Genomic DNA, 20731 nt, shown 5'->3' on the forward strand with positions numbered 1-20731 from the left:
TTATATTATGTACTAGAAAAAAAAACAGAAATAATTTGATTTACTCAAGAAGAAATTACAAAAAAAAATGTTTGTTCAACTGATATACCGTCTATTTTCATGACAGATTATTTTAAATTAGGGGTTCTCATTCTATTTGCTACATACTTACATCATTTACCAGGAAAGATCCCATCCATAGAGTTATAAGGTTTAAAATATTTATTTTCTTAAAAAAATATCATTCGTACGAATTATGCAGCAGAGGATAATTTTCTTGGAATTGCTTTGAATTTTTATAAATAAATGTAGATTTTTGAAATTTTTTCCAATAAATTTCATAGTTGAAATTTAGTTTTTGAACTTTTTTCCAAAAAATTAATTTTTTTAAACAGCTGTGGATTTTGGAAATTTTTGTTTTGTTAATAGCTAAAAAAAGATTTTGAATTTTTTTCGAAAAAATTAAATATTTGAAATTTTTTCCAAAAAATTTAATTTTTGAAATTTTTTATGTATAGCTTTGGATTTTAAAAAAAAATACAAAGAAATTAAATCTTTGAATTTTTTTCCAAAAAAATTCAGCCCCCCAAAAAAAAGACGCCCCTGATGACTCATATGTGGATTGTTAGCTTTGTTAAATAAAATCAACTAGAAAAAAATATCATATCTTAAAGAACTCTAGCTATTCTGGAAAGTATAAAATTATAAAATGCTTATGCCCATAAAATCATACTAATCATGTTTCGGGGTGTTTTATTATTAAGTACTTGATGGATTCAGAGTAGAATTGGGTCGATTAGAGATCCATATAATTTTAAACCTTAAGTAAAATTTAATCTCAAAAAGATACAATTGGGAATTTACTTAAATTTAATTAGTCCTAGTGCAATATAGAACTTGACTGGTTAACCCAATACACATGTTATGATCCCTACAATTGCAAGAATGAATGATCAGGATTATAAAAAGTTCATTAGCCAAAATGTGACTAAAAGAAAACCTCATGCGACCGTAGAATCCTTCGACTTTCCTCTCCAAAATATTCAATTAAAGCCATTCATCTGCTCCAAAGCTATTAATTTGGACTCAAAGATGAAGACTTACTACCGGCACATCTTTGTCCCAAAAATATATAATTAGTCAGTGTCGAAAAAATTTTCAAACATTGTTTGACAAATAAATTTCAACGGAGGAAGAATTGGTAGCTATTAAAAGTGTATGCAACACTCTCCAGCTCCAAATCCTTAAAATAAAAGGGCCAAGGGACAAAAAATGGCAGAGAAAAAACACTAAATTACTCTAAATAAATAAAGAGAAATTTTCTTTTACTTGCAAAGTGGAGCACAGAAGGGGCAGGAAAAAATAACTAGAATTAAATTTGAGTCAATTAAGAAACTTCTAAACAGAAAACATGTGGGGAAAATTCATTTGTCACGGCATTACCTTGCTAGCACACAAATACCCTCTGTATTTTGTTGTAATCTGTCGATGATTCCATTGTCTTACTTGATACGCCATGGCTATTTAATTTTTTCCATAAGTAAATGAAGTAATAAGTTATACTAAAAGAAGGGATGTGTGCAATAAAAAAAATTAAGTCCTTTCCTACTCCATCCAAGTAAAAATTGCAAGTCCTTATTGATCTCAGAGTAGAATTGAGGATAGACATCGGACTCATTCTTGCCAATGTCCTTGTTTATTTTTGTTACAGATGATTGTAGCTGATTTTATGAAACGACTTCACAGCTACACACAGCTTAACAGCTAAGCTACTCTCCTCCCAAAAATTCTTCAAATTGCCATAGTCGGTCCAGGTCAGTCCTGCATTAGGGGGACCACAAAATATTTAGAGGTAGCTTAACGGGCCGAAAGTTTTGAAAATTTACATTTTTTGAAGAAAAAACTGATTATTTGCTTAAATACTGTCCATATGCCTAAAATTAAAGTGGTTTTTTTTTTGTAAAAACAATAAATTTAGCTTACTAAATTTACAATAAAAGATAATTAATAACGATTCCAAAAAAGATAATATATATATGTTCAAAATAACGTCAATTGAAGTTGATTAAAATTTAGCTCATGAGCCTTTTTTTATTTCTTTAGCCTACTACAACCCAATTCATTGACTGATACACATGAAAATTTGTAGCTACATTTAATTTAACAACAACAAAAAAATTAGTAATCATGACCTAAGTGACCTTTTTATGGCCTTTTTAGGGAAAGTGACCTTTATAATTATATTTCAACACACAGCACGAACAAAAAAAAATCTAGTTCATCATAGTCGAAGATTGTACCTACAAAAAAATATATCATTTTGATACATTTGTCTTCTTCCTTCTAGATGATATATCGAATAAATGATCAAGTACATACTTTATTTCTATTTGCATATTTAGACACAAGATTTATTTTCAAATCAGTTTATTTATATTTTCTTATAACATCATAGATATAAATAATTTTTAATTTCTTATCGTAAGATTTAAAAAAATGCTAATGACTTTTGGTAAGTATTTTCTTGATGGTGTTGGGTAGATCTTTCGATGGTCTTCCACAACTTGAAGAAGAAATTGAATTTGTGACTTGTGATTTGTTATTAACCCACTATATTCTGTAATGAGTGCTCTCCTCTTTCAGCAAGATCTTGCATATGTAGAACGAAGTATCTTTTTTTTTTCTGCCTAATGTAGTCGGCCCTACAATACCAAAGTGCTAAGTCAACTTATAAAAAACTATCAGGCAGCTCCAAAATTTCCATTATTTGTTTGACTGCGTCGTGACAAAGTCGTCTTCAATATTTTTATGTATAATATCATTAGTTAAGTTTTTAGCCTTCTGTGCTTAACTTTGAGAGAGCTAAGCATTTTTCTTTTTGTAGCTAAACTTACTCTGTCATCCAAGAAAGCAAGTCTAATGAGTTTCTCCGACAAATACTATAAATGCTTGGTAAATTCGCATAAGGTAGATTTGGATAATATTCGATTAACAACTTCGTTCGACTGAGGTCGTTCAAAGGAGTATTGATGGCCTGAGATGCATTGCCCCAAGTTTTGATGTATACTCTTAGAAGGAAAACACAAACATTACATAATCCTAGTTCTTCCTTTGGAGTCAATTTGAATTCTAGTCTAAATATCCAAATCCCGTGACTATATATCACTTTTGAAAGCCCACGGGCATGGAACATATCATCAAGTGACATGAACTTAACTCCAAGCTCAGAGGTATCACCAAGAAATATAATTAATAGTTTTAATAATTCTCTATTTTCGTCACTTGAAAATGTATTTTTTTAAGATAATCTTTTGCAAACTCAATAGTCCTATCTCGTATGCCTTCCAAAAGACTGACCATCTCTTCATCTGAGTACTAGGTTTATAGTTAATTGTGTTGATTGATGACAAAATTTGAACAGAGGGATATCTGGTGAAGATGTGGGACCTATACATTCATGGAAAACAGTTCCAATAATTAATTCCATTATATACTGTCTACAAGCAAATGGTAGAATTTTTTTGCCTAGTAACATTTAAAGTAGAACACAAGTTCCATTATTTTTGCCGGTATTTGAACTTATAATGTCAAACCACATTACTTTGATGTAGTGTCCAATATCCCTTTCTTTAATTGCTTTAAATACAGCATTGGCTTGTTCTTCCCCGTCCCACATGAAAGTTTGTCCACCAATAATAGTGTAGAAATTCATTTCCTGAAACTGACAGAGGTAACCCATCAATTTTGCAGTTCTATTAAGATTTGGAATCCTTTTTCTCGCTGGGCTAAGAGTTTGTCTTCTTGCAATACGGAGGTAGAAGTAATGATATAGGTAATTGACAAATCATCAAGAAAAAAAGAATGACACAAATGATATATTTTTCCGTTGGTACCATCTTCGACTATGATGAACTAGATTTTTATTGCTGGTTTTGTGTGTTAAAACTAAATTAATAAGGTCACTTTCCCAGGAAAGGTCATAAAAAGGTCACTAAGGTCATGGTTACTATTTTTTTATTATTATTTAAAGTGAACTGCACATAACTGCAAATTTTCATGTTTATCAGTCCACCATTTGGGTTGTAATAGACTAAAGAAATAAAAAAAGGCTCATGAGCTAAATTTCAATCAACTTTAATTGACGTTATTTTGAATATATAAGTATTCTTCTTCTTTTTTTTTGAAATAGTTATACAATATATTTTATTGTAAATTCAGAAATCTCAATTTATTTCTTTAAGAAAAAAGTTTTAATTTAAGATATATGTAGACAGTATTTAAGTAAATAATCATTGAGCTACCTCTAAATATTTTTCAAAACTGTTCAAACTTTTCTTAAATATTTTTTGTACAATTAGGAACTTCATGATGTCACTCAACTTTTTTTATTCTTTTTTTAATCAGTTCTATTACTTACAATCCAAAGGATTGACAGTCTTAAAGATCAGTCTCAAGGACAGATAGGACCGATACTAAGACTACAACCGAATAAATAAGGACTGGCTATACATTAGTCGTCTTAATGAAATGTGTTGAAATAAAAAATATAATATACTGTGTACAATAATGGGACTTTTAAAAAAAGAAACCAAGAATCAAAATGGTAAACCTGACAATTTGAATAATGTTTTGGAAGAGAGAAAGAATAATGTTTAAGACGTTGTATATTAGATCACCTACAATCAACTGTCATAAGGGAGGAAGGAGAAAAGGATATAAATAAAAACATTTGCTAGAATTACTACGATGTTGATCCCCAATTCTACACCGAGTCCAACAAGGACTTATAAGTATAACTCCGCAACAAATCCTCTTTTATGATCACACATGAATATTCAATCGGTTTTTGAACATAATTGAATCTATTTAGGAAAGGATTTTCACTACTCCGGAGTTAAATAATATTGACAACTGCTAAGATAAAGAAAATTCATTCTTCAGATTTTAATTTCCAAAAACGGGACAGCAAAAAACATCATCGGACAATCACTAAGTATTAGTGTTAGATCAGTCCAAGGACTAATTTGTCTTCTTTCAATATATATATATATATCGTCCAATCTTTTTTGCCATTCAACGGCCCTAAAGACTGATACTTTTGTCCTTCATTCCTACGGTTCTAGCTATCTTTATAGCTAATCTTCACTCATAGCTAGGATTGAAGAATATAAAAACGAAAAAACTAATAGTAATAATTTCTAGCCACACACATCTTATTTTAAACTTAATTTTTCTTGACTCTTGAAAGAAGTTATGTTGGACAGCTGAAAGAACATAGTTAGTAACTGCCTCACTTCAGTTGTTGTAGTTACCATCAAAGACCGATAAGGATCGTTCCTGGGACTGACAAATGCTTTGATAATATTTGATTTTTTTTCCCCAAACATTTTATATTACAAATTTAATTTTCCAATTTTTATTTTTTTTTGGAGAACAGCTGTTGATTGTTTTTTAAATTTCAAAAAAATTTAATTTTTGTAATTTTTTTTTGACTAAAAAGTATAATTTTTGTAAACAGCTGTGGATTTTTGAAATTTTTTTACAAAAAAAATTATTTATATGAATTTTTGAATTTTATGAATTTTTTTTTCATGAATAGAAGTGGAATTTTGATTTTTTTCCCCGAAAAATTTGAACAGGTATTGATTTTTGAATTTTTTTCCAAAAAATTAAATTTTTCGAGAATTTTTGATAAATTTTAAATATCATATTCTAAATTTGAGATTTTTTTTCAAAAAATTAAACGTTTAAATTTTTTTTTAAATAAAAAAAAAAATTCGGGATTTTTTTTTAAATCTTCCTATCACTAACTATTAGAGCAAAATGTATTTTTCATCCAACGCCTAGTAACTCTGGACCATGCTGGTTCTATCACTAGTATATTTATAAGTATAAAAAATGTATTGTTCTTCTGGATGAATGAAATAATTACATAAGCAGAACCTATAAAAAATATTTTTTTTCTTCGACCCTTCCTGTAATGTTAATGAGCCTCTCCAAAATTAACGTTATGATTGATTGTAAAATGAAAGTTGTTAGTTTGTTCAAATGAAAAAGAATAACGGTTCAATGAATTTACGGTTACAGGATATAAAATATGTCTGTACAAATATTTTAATGCCTGGTTTGTTACTAATGTGCAATAAGATGTTCCTTATTCTTTTTTGTACAGTAAAGTAATACAGACTTTGATCTCTAGATACAGTTGGAACTAAATCTTCTAAAGTGTATTTATTTTATTGAATATATAAAATGTATAAAGAAATAACATCATATACAAGACATAGAAACAAAGAAAACACTTTTTCCGTTCAAAATTGACGTGTTTTTTTAATTATTTTTATTTTTTATTTCATTATTATACGCTTTATAAAGCGGAATCCATATAACAGCTTTGAAGGCATTGCTTAGCTTAAACAGTATTTTTTTTTTCATCAAAAAGTAGTGTAAAATTAAAACACGAAATTGTTTTTGACCCATTGCATTCAAAATAACAAAAGTAGATTATCACTTAGCAAAATAACTCACAACCTAAGGAACAGATTGTCATGAAATTTTGACAGCTGTCTTTCGAAGGTTAGTAATAACCAAGGTGACTATATATAAGATCTGTCGATAAGAGATTTCTTTGCCTTTGTTTACAAAAGTAGTACTGGTGACGTCGCAGAGGAGCCAATTTAGGAGGATTTTCGATAAAACATCGATAATTCGATAAAGTATAATCCCCCATTCTTGATAACCTCACCCACTGGAATCTTTGGCAGTCCCGAACGACCTCGTGCAGATCCACCTTACTTTTGTACAGAACTTCTACAAGGCCTCCACAGACGATTGATACTAGGCACAAAACTCATGCTCGACCCTCCCCCAGAGATAGAAATCGCATGGATTCAGGTCTGGGCTATTTGCAGTCAAAAATCCGACTCCAAAAGTAAGGACATTTTGTGGCCAAGACATGCTGTACTTTTTTCACCATGTGGGCGATGTACTGTCTTGTTGGCAAGTGTAATTTCTTCCTTTGACAACTCCATCCATGGAAGGAATATAAATAAAAAGTGCAAACCCAGTAATATAGGAAAGCTAGATCCGCACGAGGTCTACCCGCCCTGCAAAAGCTTCCGACGCCGTGTGGACGAGGTTATCAAGAAATGCGGGTCTTATTATGAATTATTGAATGTCATTAAATGAAGCTTTCATATAATACACAAATTTTGGTTTCATCTCATCCAGTTCGCTCGTTATAAGCCTAAAAGATTTTATAGTTTATATGGACCACCCTGTGGTATTAAAATTACTTCTCGGCCCAAGAATAAATCTTTAAAACAAGTAACAAAACGCATCCATTAGCATGAGAAGATATAATGGTACAGCGTTTTTCGATTTTTTCGCCAGATGTCGTTATTCATATAACGTCAGTCTGTTATTTTTCTTACTGAGGTAGACTGGAATATAATAAAGAGGATGAATGATGAAACATGTCTAATATAAAGCTTTGAACATTTAGTCTCACAAAATAAAATAGCTGTGGGGAAAGAAGAAATTATTTTATTCCAGAATTTTTCCTCTTTTGAATATCCCACCAAAGAGACATATTTATGATTTATTACTTGTTATTATAATAATTAATAGTATAATTATAAATGTATAATTTAATATACAATGGTCAATTATTGTGAGAGGTATGAACTTGGACTCCATAGTTTAATTATAAAATATATATGTTTTTACAATAATCATATATGAAAAAATAACGCAGAATAAGCATCATCAACTTTGATCTCGAATAAACAAATTAGTGGATTAACAAAACTCTATATTATAAAAATCTTCTCCAGCTAAGCTAAGTCCCTCTTCCAGACCTCGAATGAGCATCTTCTAAAAAGTAACATTATGTAGATAAAATAATAACTCCTAATTATATCTGCAAATAATAACTAAACAGTGCCTCTAGCAGATAATACATTCTAAAGGCCTCTCTCTCAGCCAGAAAATAAAAAAATGATACCTGACTGAGTCTGAGAATTAAAGACTGACCAGCCCCTAGTTTTATTGTTCCAACTTGGCCCAACTATAATGGTACTATACTAGGTTGTACTTTTTATACTAGATAAATATTAAATGAATAACTAAATTTATTCAAAAATGAACGAATGAAGGGGGAGGGGAAATGAACACATGAACGTCGAACTGAAAGTTTTTACAAAATTAACGATTGAACGGAAAAAGAGTGAACGGGTACAAGCCTGAGTGATACTAATAATACATTGGGCAATCAATATTTTAAAACTTCTCAGCTTATAATTATTGGATTTTCTACGTTATCCGTCTTTTCTAATAATGGTAATCTGAAGTTTTAATATTAATTAATATCCCTTCAAATATGAAATAAATGCATCCATGTTACTATTGTGAAACTTTCCACACCGAATAATCTGTTGATATTACTTTGATAAGATTTGGGATATTTCCATTTAACTTAAGATAGTTGGAGTAATATATATAAATATGTGTTAAAAGTTATGTATAACTAACCTATTAAAGTATTTCTTCTTGATATTCATGACTCTGTTTTTACTGTATTTAAGGAGATATCCGAAAATCTCTTCTGAGATATTCATTATAAAATCATGTACATACTCGTTCAAAAATTGAAACCTAAATTCATCCTATGAAATAACCTACAAAAACACATTGTTTTGCCAATTTTTGTCATGGGATGCAAAATCTTTATTGACAGTTATATCTTTATGCATAGATAGAAACGATCAGTTTAAGTATCTAGTTTAAATGAAAAATGTTTTCATATATATTTCAAATTAGTATTAAAATCTTGTTGATTAGATGGAGATAAACTTTAACAGTTATGCTCATAAACTCGCTTTTTCGAAAGAAACAAAGATGTAGTGTACTTTACTTTCAGCTGTGTTAATAAGTTTACTTTTTTATTAATTAAAGCAGCTGATTCTCTGGTATTACGAAGTCAAAAATCAATGTTATTATAGCAAGATTAGTCAGAAAAGATTTTCAGTTCCCACTAAAAATTTACTGGCGACGCAAATGACGTCATTGGGAGCCCAAATACAGGAATATTACGATAAAGAATATTTAGAAAACCTAAATATAGCGTTAATCAATATGGAATAAATGGAAAAACACTATCTACATTTTTTATTTTGATGTGCCGCGAGCTGAATTTTGCTGCATAAGTATTTTCGAGTTTCTAAAAAAACAAAACTCGATGAATTACGAGATATACTCGTTACTCGCCTGAATACTCGCTATTCGCTTGAATACTCGTTACTCACTCCAACACTTTTTGGTCGCTAAAAAATTTGTCACTCAAAAAAGTCATATTTTTTAAAGAATTGTTGAAACAATTGATATTTTTTTAAATCCTAGAACGGAATCATAGCTGCCTTTCAATCTACCATTTCTTTTCGAGGACCAGACAAGAAGTACCTTTGTTAGTCTACCTCAAGTTGGAATTAATGAGAAATTACCTGGTATAATACTTTTTCACCTCCTCCCAACTCCCATATCTATAGAGACTCTCATGACGGATATTCTGGCTAAGTATTTTCTTCTTACGGAATCGAGACAAAATATCCCCAAATTCATCTTTCCATTAATCGTTTTCACGTTCTTAAAAGCAATATCATTCAGACGTTGTTTCTTCTTGGTACCCCCTTCTTGAAAAATCAGATAAGAGTATTTTCAACATGAACTAATAAATGTCAATTTTATTTAAAAAAACACAACGCCTTCCTTACTAATACATTTCAAGTTCTTATATCTCAACAATTTCTTGAATAACATCCCTGTTCAAAGGAGTAATCTGAGAATGAAATAATATTACCTTATAAGAAGCCATCTTTAAAAATAGTTCGTTTTTGGCGGCGTCAACTAGTTCTTCAGATAATCACTCTATCTTTTATTTTAAATCTTCATTACACGTCGTTACCTTTATTGTATGACGCAACACTTCCTCAAAGATGAAAAAGAAAAAAGGCCCATATTATTTCCCCACAATTTTCAAAAAATGAATTATATTTAATATCATAATATTAAAATCCTACATGGTATTTTATCGATACTGTATTATAATGTTATTACAAAAGCGTATCAATACATTTGTGTTTATATATAATTTCCAACATTTTTTCATAGAAATAATAAAATGGCCAAGATGTATATAAATAAACGACAAACGATCAACAAGAAATTGTATTGTACCATCCTTTTAGAAACGGAGCACAATTATAAAACAGCTTATTATTAAGTGAATTGACAGCTGACAAGAAATTACATAGGGTATTTTTGTATTAGCAAGCTCAAGATAGAGTCTCTAAGTCTCTTTAGCGAGGTAAAGCCATGATTATCCTTCGGAGAGTTGTATTATTTTGCCACAAGACGGATCCACTCTCTGTGGGTTTTGTTTACAAACGAATATTAGTAAACAAAGACCCATAAGCGGATCTCTAACGTTTGTTGTAAGATCTCCTATTGAACATAGGTATTTGTAGTATTTTGACAACTCTAAAATTGCTTCAAATTCATTTATAAATGTTGATCCTTATTGCAATTTATAGTAATAACTTGTTAAAACATTCTAAGTAATATCAAATTAAATTATAAAAACATATTTAATTATATTTTCCATCACTTTGTTGTAATTTGAAATCATCTTGGAACTTCAAAATTAGGGCTTGGTCAAATGTCATCAATGCTCTTCAACTTCAGTTGAAGCATTCTTTTATGAATGCTTCAACTGAAGTTGATGTCTCATACATTTGAAAAATATAAATTAGTTTCCTGGAAAACGGTGTTTTGGATGGGGTAAAAATAGGAAAACTTATCAGAGATGAAGACTTGATTAATTATTTTTTTAAATTTTTTTTGTCATGAATTCCATTAAGACAATATCCCTTTCCAGTAAGCTTCTTTCTTAGTTATACCCGTGAAAAGCTCACTTGGGCCAATGGTAATTCTTAGCTCAAAATAATAGCCCGTAGTGTACCATCAAATCATAACTATTTAAATATATGTTTCATTGTAGTCTTTTGAATAATACATTCAAATTAAAATATGTTATGAAATTATTATATTAATTATAATGATTACAATATTAGTAACAACTAATAATACAATAATGAATGCTAAATCTCACGTAAAAATATACATATTTGGAATCACAAAACCCTTATACTCGTTTTTCATTAAATCATTGATCAAATACAGTGTTGTAATGACATATTATTATAGACATTTGTAAAATGATTGTTCCAATTATTGATTGTTGAATTTCCAATTTCACTCGTTGATATTTGGAAAAATTATACAGACAAATGATATTTCAAAGATATATTACATTAACATTGTATGTCTATATTTATTTGAAAAAATTATGAATAAGAAAACTTAGTTAATTATTATTATTTTTAAACTATATCCATTATATTCATATTATAAATCATCTTTACATGAATTAATGAGATCAAAATGATCATTTAATTAAATGTCCAAATATTACTGCATTAATATATACTATATTATTTAAAGAAAAATAATAGCAAGCTAGCGAGTGAAAGGAAATAATCTCCTACGCACATGCGCCCCATACGCTTAAGCGCATATTTTCAATATTGTGACGTGACATAAAAGTGACGTCACACATTTAAAATGTAAATAAATGAGAGATGAGTTCAAAGGTTTCGGAAACGGCGGGCCTGGGTTCCATGGGTTCTGGCAGCAAACAACTTGTGTACTCAAGTAGTAGAGAAGTCAAATCCACTTTAGAGGCTCTTGTACGAAAAACACTTGAGGTGAAGACCCGAATTGATGCCTTTTATGATGTCACAGATAACAGCTCCATGGAAACGCTCAATTCGCTCGTACGTGGAGATTTGGAGGAAATCCGTAGTTTGATAGGAGAATTGAAGCATTTATCTGTGAATCAAAGAGATCCTGAAGCTCGTTCCATGCTTCGAAGGGACGTGGAAACACATCGTAGTCAGTTAGAGTCTCTTTTGTTGACCTTCAAAAAGGCAAATTTAAGTTGTATTAAAGGTCAGTGGAACAAGGACCAAGGAGGATTCAAATTTACTATTTAGCATTTGAGTCTTATCTTTATTACTAATATATACATATTTATTTCTATAGAGTTGGAAAGACTCAAGAGAGATGATCTCTTTTCTGCCTCTCCACTTCCTTTAGGGAATTCTACTGTTCGTCAGCGCAGTAAAAAAGAAACATTAGACATTCTGAAGGAAACCTCTGGTGTTACAAATAGGCTCAATTCTATTGCAAGGTCAAAAAAACCTATTTCTTATTTATATGATAATTATTTAACGGAATAATCCCATATTTTATTTATTAATAGGCAATTAGCGTCAACAGTTGAGCGCTCTTCACTCACACTTGATGATCTCCAAGAATCCTCTCAAACAGTCCGTGAAATAAATGATGAATATAAAGGCATTGGAGCTACACTAGGATTGTCGCGTAAACTCATCACAAAATATGGTCGGCGTGAAGTGACAGACAGGGTTCTTATATTCCTTGCTGTGGCATTTTTTTTCGCTATAGTATTTTATATTGTTCGTAAACGAATGTTTTTCTAATTTTATTTCACATAAAAGATTATTTTTTATTATGACCATCATTGTTTTTCATTGCAAGTTAAGTTAGGCTTTATGATACATACCAAGGTATGTTTGAATTCAAATCTTGGTTCGAGCATTATACAACTATCAATTATAAATTAGTAATTTTGATCATGTAGTAGTCATCGCATCTATCCATTTATCTTTTGAAAAATGATATTCAAATCTAAATGGACGATTTGTGTTATTAAAATATAATTTCCATAATAATTCATAATAACATTCAGGATTATTTTATCGTTGTGCTTTTTGATCATACGTGCCTTCCTTGCGTATGGAAATTGATATTCATTTTGCCATAATATCATCCTACGTAGTATTAAAATAATTTGTGTGTGTGATGTCCCGCTTAGAAAAACAATGGTAAAAACGGATTTATTTCAAAAACGGAGACAGATACAGACTTAATAAATAAAATTTGTATAGAACTATGAGCTACGTACGTAAGGCCGTATGTAATGGCCAGATTCCTGGGCTCTGGAGGGCAAGTTTGATTTTTGCCAATAAGTTGATTTTTTTATAAAACAAGGTCGATTCCCCGTGTCTCAAAGTTTTTTTAAGGTATGGGTTATTGATTTGAAAATGCCACAAAAAAATTAAAATTCCAAAAAGAGGAATTATTCTACTAACAGAACGTATATTAAACACTAATTAAAAAAGGGAATTAGGAAAATGATGAGCGAGTTAATCTTAGTATGTATCTTCATTATGGTTGGAGAAGGAGCATGGAAAGTTAGCAATGACAATAAATTAATCACATGATTAAATATTTGAAAAAATTGCTTATATTTACCAAAATCAGTATTTTCACACGGTCACGGTTTCAAGAAAGTCAAGAGGGGTGCAGCTTTGATTATATTTAAATCTAATGATCAGAAAAAACAAATACTGTTGTATTCAAGGAGGTTTTATATTAGAGGTTTACCTTTTATATATTTATAGTAGATCGTTTTAGTTTATAATTTTGACATAAACAAGCTAAATATAAATAAAATATTTTTATTCTTTCATTTGCTATTTTCAAGATAGCGTGTTCGTGATAGTTAAATATTATAATATTTTACATAATCTAAGTAGTTAAGTAATATTTCATGTTACGTATGTAAACTTTCCCCCAACAGTACACCAAGTGTTGAGTTAAATAATTATACAACATTTATGTGATGCAATAAGATGATTATTTATTTCATAGAAACTAGTTCTAAATTTTTATACAAATTTAGCAACAAACGAGATAACAATTCCCTCTTTTGGCCCCAGTTTGACATCATTGAAATAAACACGATTGCCTGGGCTGTAAACATTTTCTTCTTGGGTTAGGTTACTCCCTTTTTGAGACACAATAGAAATGGTACCATAGTCTGGGAAAAACTTTCTTTCGTGCAGATCGACTAAGGCATTATCTTCGCCAAAGTTAACCAATACTACTAGACCAGGATTGCCCTTTTTAATCCTGGAGTATCCGAAGACATCACCTTCCAAAACAGGATCAAATGATCCTAATAGTACCGCATCATTCATTCTTAATTTTGCGAGTACTTTATAATTTGAAAAGTGGGACAATGGGTCATTCATTTGAACTTCAGCATTCAATGATTTGTAGTTATCTGTAATCTTTAACCATGGCGTTCCATTTGTGAAACCGGCGTTTTCTTGATCGTTCCAAATCATGGGTGATCGTTCAGGATCTCTTGGATCATTTTGAACTTCTAAAAGATCTTCCATCCCCAATTCTTCCCCATAATAAGTAATTGGTGTTCCTGGCAAAAGCATAACAAGCATATTAATCCCATCGATGAGCTCTGGTCCAAACCTGTGGGGAAAATATGAATTATAAAAGACTCAAGATGGCAATTACAATATCAATTGAGCAAATACCTGGATCTAACTCTGGGATTATCATGATTTCCTAAGTTGAAGTTAGGCCATGTGTGATTAACCTCTTTTACTTCTGCAATGTATGGAATGATGGCATTATGTAAGGCTTTAGCAGAAACAGTTGATTTATCTTTGAATGCTGTTATTAAATTGAAATTGATTGGCATGTGAGAAATGGTTCCATTGGGTCCATAGTATTTGTTCAAATCATCAGTATAGGCTTCAGTCATCATAATTCTAAATATAGGGTGTCATTTAGTTAAAACATAATGCAAATATATATGATATACGAAGAGTAAAAGGTATACCTTGGACTAGTTTCATCTTCAGCAGTTTTTTCATCTAAAACTTCTCTAAATACAGCAAGCAAATCTAAGTTTTCAGGTTGTTCATAGGTTTTTGTATGGAGGAGAGAACTATAAGCTGTTTCATCATCAGAATTAGAGGCGTCGTTGGCAGGTTCATCCGCAAAGTCTTCAGATTCAAACATATGGGCGACGGAATCAAAGCGATACCCATCAACTCCCAAATTTAACCAAAACTTCATTACTTCTTTGAGACGTTCAATGACGAGTGGATTTCTTAAATTCAAGTCTGGTTGAGATTTTTTGAATTGATGAAGATACCACTCTCCACGTCGTTCATCAAAGGACCAAGCAGATCCTCCAAAAACGGAGAGCTAGGTTAAAAAAAAAATTATAATTAACCCAAATTATCTTTTTATTTTTATTTACCCAGTTGTTTGGAGGTGTAGAAGAATCCCCAGCTCTCCAGACATAGTAATCGGTATATTCTCCATCTTTTTCAATAGACTTTTGAAACCATGGATGTTGATCAGACGAATGATTAGGAACAAGGTCCATAATGAGTTTTAGACCTCTCTTTTTCATTTCAGCGACAAGCTCCTTGAAATCTTCCATGGAACCAAAAGTAGGGTCGATAGATTCAAAATCAGCTATATCATAACCATTATCGTCCATGGGAGATTTGTAAACGGGTGATAGCCAAACCGAGCCAACGCCCAAGCTAGCTAAATAATCCAATTTTGACGTAACACCTATGAAAATGTATAATTATATAGCTACGTAAATTAGATATATAATTAATATATATTACCCTTGAGATCTCCCAATCCATCCCCATCTGAATCTTTAAATGATTTTGCGTACACTTCATAGATAGGAGCCTTTTGCCACCATTCCTTTGGTTTTGGCGTTGGACATTTTGGTGTAAGAACAATGATAATTATCGAAACAACGAGCATACCAGCCCAGACAGTCCAAAATAGAATGAAGAGAAGCCATCGGATTTTACTCCAAAAGGGATCTTTGGCATATTCGGCCAATTCTTCTTTAGACAATGGTTTGAATTTATTCTCATTTTGAGCTCTACGCCCTTTCTCTACATCCTCACTCCTACCAACAAATTTAACCTTCATGGGATCGTTGCCTTCATTCCCTGTGAGGCTATCCACTTCATTTGGGGCCATTCCACCCCCATTTTCTGCCTTGCTCATCTCTGATAGAAAAATATCATTGAATAAAGGATTTTATTTTTATATAATAATGTTAAATACCTCAAATTTATTTAAATTTATGGATTTCGAACTTGCAACAGAATCACAGTCGAGAATATTAATGTGATAATTGAACGAGCACTGTGTTCCAACTTCCGTTCGACCTTTAACTACAACTTTACTTTTCAAGTGTACATACAAAAAAAGTGTAGCCAGCCATAATAATATAAAAATAAATTAAGGGAAAAACTAGTGTATGAACAGTCTATATGCATAGGCTAGCATATGTAGCACAAAAATGACTTGCTTGACTTGCTCTAACACTCTAGGAGGGACAAAATGAGTGTTATCATAAATATTCGTTTCGTTTCTATTATAGAGGGTATGAAATATATTGACCAGTTGTCAAGTTCAATTGGATACTATCTTTGCACACTTTCAGTAAACTTACATTCTGAGATATCAAATACATATTAACAAATATTTATTATTATAGTATAATTTTTGACGAATATTTATATGAATCTTGTTTTGATGATTTAATGAATTCAATGAAGATTGAATGTTAGTACTTGTGACATCTAGTTTTTTGACTGTATATATAATATTTTTAATGACACAGCTTGCCGCTTAGCTTAGAATGAAGGATTTTTCTCAATCTCAATCACTACTAATCAGTACTGTTTAGTAGAAAGGATAAGATGTTATAATTACTTATTTATAACTATAAGTCTATTTCTATGCTAGATAGCGCACCCTATTGAATATTATATCAATGAATGTCCTTGTTTGGTAATAAGAAACCCAAATGTCAGTAATGTAATAATAATACATGTAACATGTTACATGCAACAGCTTCCCATTGTATAGGGGAAGGAGAATTCAAGGAAAGGTTCACTTCCTCTGTCTATTTTTTTCTTTTTTTAAAGAATGCTAGCTCAATGCTGATTCTATGATTAAAGTTACCGGGTGGGTAATTGAAATTTGGACACTTCTAAAAAAGAGGGGAATGAAAGGAATAGCTAATTCCCCCATCAGCTGACAAACTGTGTGTATTGGCATCCCTTGCCAAAAAATTAACACAATCAATCAAAAAATGCCCACACAGAGAGACAAAGGATCGAGATCCCTACTACTTTACTTCGCCCGGAACACACGCCAACAGAGATCCAAAACTAGACATAGGCAAGTAGCCAGACTATTTACAACGTCAAAAAGGCCATTAATGGTAATTGTAGTGTTTAACTACTTGATTTAGAGAACACACTACGAAAATACATAAGAGTAATACTGACGTGGAGACCGGAGATGTCCGCTGGATTATATTTGGGGGGGAGAGATTATAATTTTTTCGAAAAAAATCCAAAAATTAAATTTCAATTACTAAATTTTTTTTAAGTGAAATTTCAAATATTGAATTTTTTGAAAAAAAATCAGAAATCTATGCTCTATTCAGAGAAAATTACAATTTTTGGAAATTAATTTCTAAAATGAAGTAAAATTAGAACTACCAATATTATAATAAAATAATAAGGGGCGACCACAGGGGGTAGGGTGAAGGGGCTGTAAACTAAAGAATTACTAGAAAATTTAATATTTGAATTTTGTTTTCAAAAATGTTATTCTAAAAATTTAATTTTTTAATTTTTTTTTTAATTTTTCATTAGAATTTTGGTTCAAAAAATGTTAGATTAGATATTAAATTTTTGATTTTTTTTTTTTTCGAAAAATTTTATATTAGGCAATTAATTTCTGTGGATTAATGAAATTTTTTTGTGACTAGTTTTAGATTTTTGAATTTAAAAAATAAAAATTTAATATTTGAATTATTTTTCCAAAACAATTAATCCTTTAAAAAAATGTAGTTTTTGAATTTTTTTTCTTCAAAAAAAAATTCAAAGGCCCAAGCTCCTCCCAAAATATACTCCTGCGGAGACCCCTGATATCGCATTTCAACATGAAGAAATTGCAACTTGTACAATTTGCTTATACATGTTGAAACTTGTACAGAAATTGTAAATTGTACATAACAGATACTCTTATATAAAATAAAAATATTTATATAAGTAATTATTTAACCATGTTGATGACTTTTAGGGCTAACCCTCTCTCGCCCAAATGACAAATGCTAGCAACGCCCCTAGTAATGCCCATACTCGTCAGATGACAAACTGTTTGACTTTTCCTTTTGTCCGCATGTCGAAGCCAGGGCCTACCAGACAAAGGTAACGAATCTCGAAGCACTCCATGCCTCTATTGATGAGAACTATAACACCATGAGCCCCAATAACATTATTATCACGTGTCAGAGCTTACAACAGTGGATCAAGGTCATTATAAAAGTCCATGGAGGTTCAAAATGTATAGTTTTCAATTACGCACCCGGTATATGTTTTCGTACCTTAGCATTGCTTGAATAATGATTTAACTAATAATAGTACACTACATAAATTGATCAAATTATTTACTTTATATGTAATCGCATAACATGAAATGTATGTACTTCAAATCAAAAGATTCAAATTCATTATACAAAAGTTAAGAAACCTACGATTTAATTCATCTTCTCCTACTTGGAAAATGTGTTTCATTATGGAATCTTTTCCCCAGCGTATAAAGTTATATGGAATTACAACTAAAGAGAAGTATTAATTGACTATTAATGTAATTATTACGTCATATCAATGTTATGTATAACAACCGATTTTAACAAATATTAATCTCGCCCCCATGGACAACTACGACTTATTTATCTACCGGATGGGTGGTCCATTGAAATCTGAACACTTACTAATTCAGTAATTAGTCAAGGTTGGGTGATTGAAATTAATTAATATTTGGATATATTAAAGCATAAACAATTAGTAACAAAACAAAATTAATGGGAGCGCTCTGGTTTATGTACAAGTTGAGGAAATTATACTGGAACGCCAGTTGAACGTGATCAGCAATTCGGAAAAGAGGAAGAGGAAGAAGGCCTCTGTCAAAAAGGTCAAACTGGGCCCAGAGGAGTTAAAGAAAACAGCCAGGCCAATCCCCTCAAGTCTATGAGGATCCATACAAGAGATCTCTGGGTGTCACACCTTACTGTCCAGAAAGCTATCAAAAAAGTGGAGGAAAGAGCCTTGTGAGGTTGGAAAGGCCCCTTTTGACAACAACAATCAAAGAAGCCCATTCCCTCCGTTGCAAGACTCTTTTGAACTCTTCCGCCCTGTTGCCAACCCTCTCTACTACAACTTTTCGCTACATGTCGAGGGAAAGACTTGTAGTATCCATCATCTAAACGCCGAGGCCCTCAAAGCTAGTGTCAGGCAGCACTGGTTTGCCATCATTGTCATTAAGTGCGGTTACATGAATGATTAAAAGAGCTAAAAAGACACACATCCATTTATAGTATTAATTGTGTTGAAATTCCATCGTTACTTAATAAATTATATCTTGTTGTAAATGCAAAGTACTCAAATTTTAATGGACCACTCGGTATATCAATTAAAGGAAAGTTTATTTATAAAGACTTAATTTAGGTACTTACACTCTTGGATATTTATAATAACATCAATTCTTGCTTCCTTCCATTAATGAAATTAGGGCATTTCATTATGTTACCAATTTGAGTATTCAGTGAGTTAATACAATTTGACTGAATTGAGTGAAGAATCTGTTTTTGGAAAAAAAATCTTGCTATTTATCATAAAAAATAAATAAAAAGATACCGATATTCAATTTAAGTGCCGTCGAGTGAGAAAAAATAATACAAGTGTAGTATGTCTATGTCATTTTTGATTTAAGGAATAACAATTTAGTAATATTAATGGAAAATCGCAGGAGTTCTGCATGTAGCATCGTAGGAGGGCCTCGTATTAAAAATGAAAAGAATTAAATTATATAACTAATAAACATTACCCGAATCTAAGTTTTATTAATGTTATATTTTATTAAAAGCGTACCTATACTTAATAAATGTGACTTTACATGGAGTTTAACAACGAGCGTGTGTAATTAAAGATTAGCCAAGTAGTGCTCTAGAGACTAAAGTAACCCCTGGCTCCATGACATCATATTTAGAGTTGAGTAGTTTGTAATGAACAAAAGGGCACAAATAGAGAGGAATACATATGGTACATCTGAATTAAATAACCTTTTCATTTAACATAGAATTAGAATAGGGAAAATAATTTTTATTATTTTAGACTACATGTATATTTATGCATTTTTAAAATAATTTACATCAAAAATGGGCAATAATGTATACTTCAGGTGGAAAAGTTAACACCACGACGACTGATAAAATAATGACTAAAAAAGAAAAAAGAGCAGGCGCAACAACCGTTTTTCTTTTTCTAATTTTTAAAGGTAATTCTTTTCATTACAAACTACTCAACTCTAATCATATTATTTTCTCAAGCTGTTATTACCGGGTGCGGCGAAAAAAATCTTTACACCTTCAATCTAGAACTTTATCCAGATGTATTTCAGCACCCAGTTCTAATAGGGTATGTTAACAAAATAAAAATAACTAATATGATGTCTTGGCTACCCTAATCATCGATTTAGCTCCCCTAATGTATGTTCGTCAACGTATAATAACTCTGGGCAATGCCGGGTATTACCGCTATTAACCTATATTTTGTTGAATATAAAGATAAGTCTTTAAAATTTAAAATTAATTCTGAACTTTTCTGTTTCATATAAAAGA

General features: G+C 31.0%; 2 protein-coding genes across 3 annotated transcripts; one reads left to right on the forward strand and one right to left on the reverse strand.

Moving 5' to 3' along the window:
- The first annotated feature begins 11644 nt into the window (after positions 1-11644).
- Positions 11645-12628, forward strand: Sec20 (vesicle transport protein Sec20). Its single transcript, XM_040718352.2, has 3 exons — positions 11645-12045; positions 12139-12286; positions 12359-12628. The coding sequence occupies exons 1-3, from the start codon at positions 11676-11678 to the stop codon at positions 12597-12599; spliced, it is 759 nt and encodes a 252-aa protein (XP_040574286.1). The 5' UTR covers positions 11645-11675; the 3' UTR covers positions 12600-12628.
- Positions 12629-13796: 1168 nt separating this feature from the next.
- On the reverse strand, positions 13797-16630 carry LOC121122586 (maltase A3). 2 transcript variants are annotated; one of them, XM_040717618.2, is made up of 6 exons: positions 16096-16630; positions 15636-16037; positions 15254-15576; positions 14828-15198; positions 14520-14756; positions 13797-14454 (listed from the first exon to the last, which is right to left on the reverse strand). In XM_040717618.2, exons 2-6 carry the CDS (start codon positions 16033-16035, stop codon positions 13851-13853), a joined length of 1935 nt encoding a protein of 644 aa, XP_040573552.1. In that variant the 5' UTR covers positions 16036-16037; positions 16096-16630; the 3' UTR covers positions 13797-13850. The 2 variants fall into 2 exon arrangements, with proteins under 2 accessions (XP_040573552.1, XP_071746687.1); XM_071890586.1 differs by lacking the exon at positions 16096-16630 and having other exon boundaries at positions 15636-16063.
- Positions 16631-20731: the final 4101 nt, after the last annotated feature.

Source organism: Lepeophtheirus salmonis, chromosome 8 (assembly GCF_016086655.4).
Source record: "Lepeophtheirus salmonis chromosome 8, UVic_Lsal_1.4, whole genome shotgun sequence".
Lineage (NCBI taxonomy): Eukaryota > Metazoa > Arthropoda > Copepoda > Siphonostomatoida > Caligidae > Lepeophtheirus > Lepeophtheirus salmonis.

Bases quoted from the DNA above. Each gene is read 5' to 3' on its own strand.
- Sec20 (XM_040718352.2), top strand. From the start codon at position 11,676: ATGAGTTCAAAGGTTTCGGAAACGGCGGGCCTGGGTTCCATGGGTTCT. The intron at 12,046-12,138 runs GTCAGTGGAACA...TTATTTCTATAG, and splicing joins AAATTTAAGTTGTATTAAAG to AGTTGGAAAGACTCAAGAGA. The intron at 12,287-12,358 runs GTCAAAAAAACC...ATTTATTAATAG, and splicing joins AGGCTCAATTCTATTGCAAG to GCAATTAGCGTCAACAGTTG.
- LOC121122586 (XM_040717618.2), bottom strand. From the start codon at position 16,035: ATGAGCAAGGCAGAAAATGGGGGTGGAATGGCCCCAAATGAAGTGGAT. The intron at 15,199-15,253 runs GTAAATAAAAAT...TTTTTAACCTAG, and splicing joins CTACACCTCCAAACAACTGG to CTCTCCGTTTTTGGAGGATC. The intron at 14,757-14,827 runs GTATACCTTTTA...CCCTATATTTAG, and splicing joins GAAGATGAAACTAGTCCAAG to AATTATGATGACTGAAGCCT.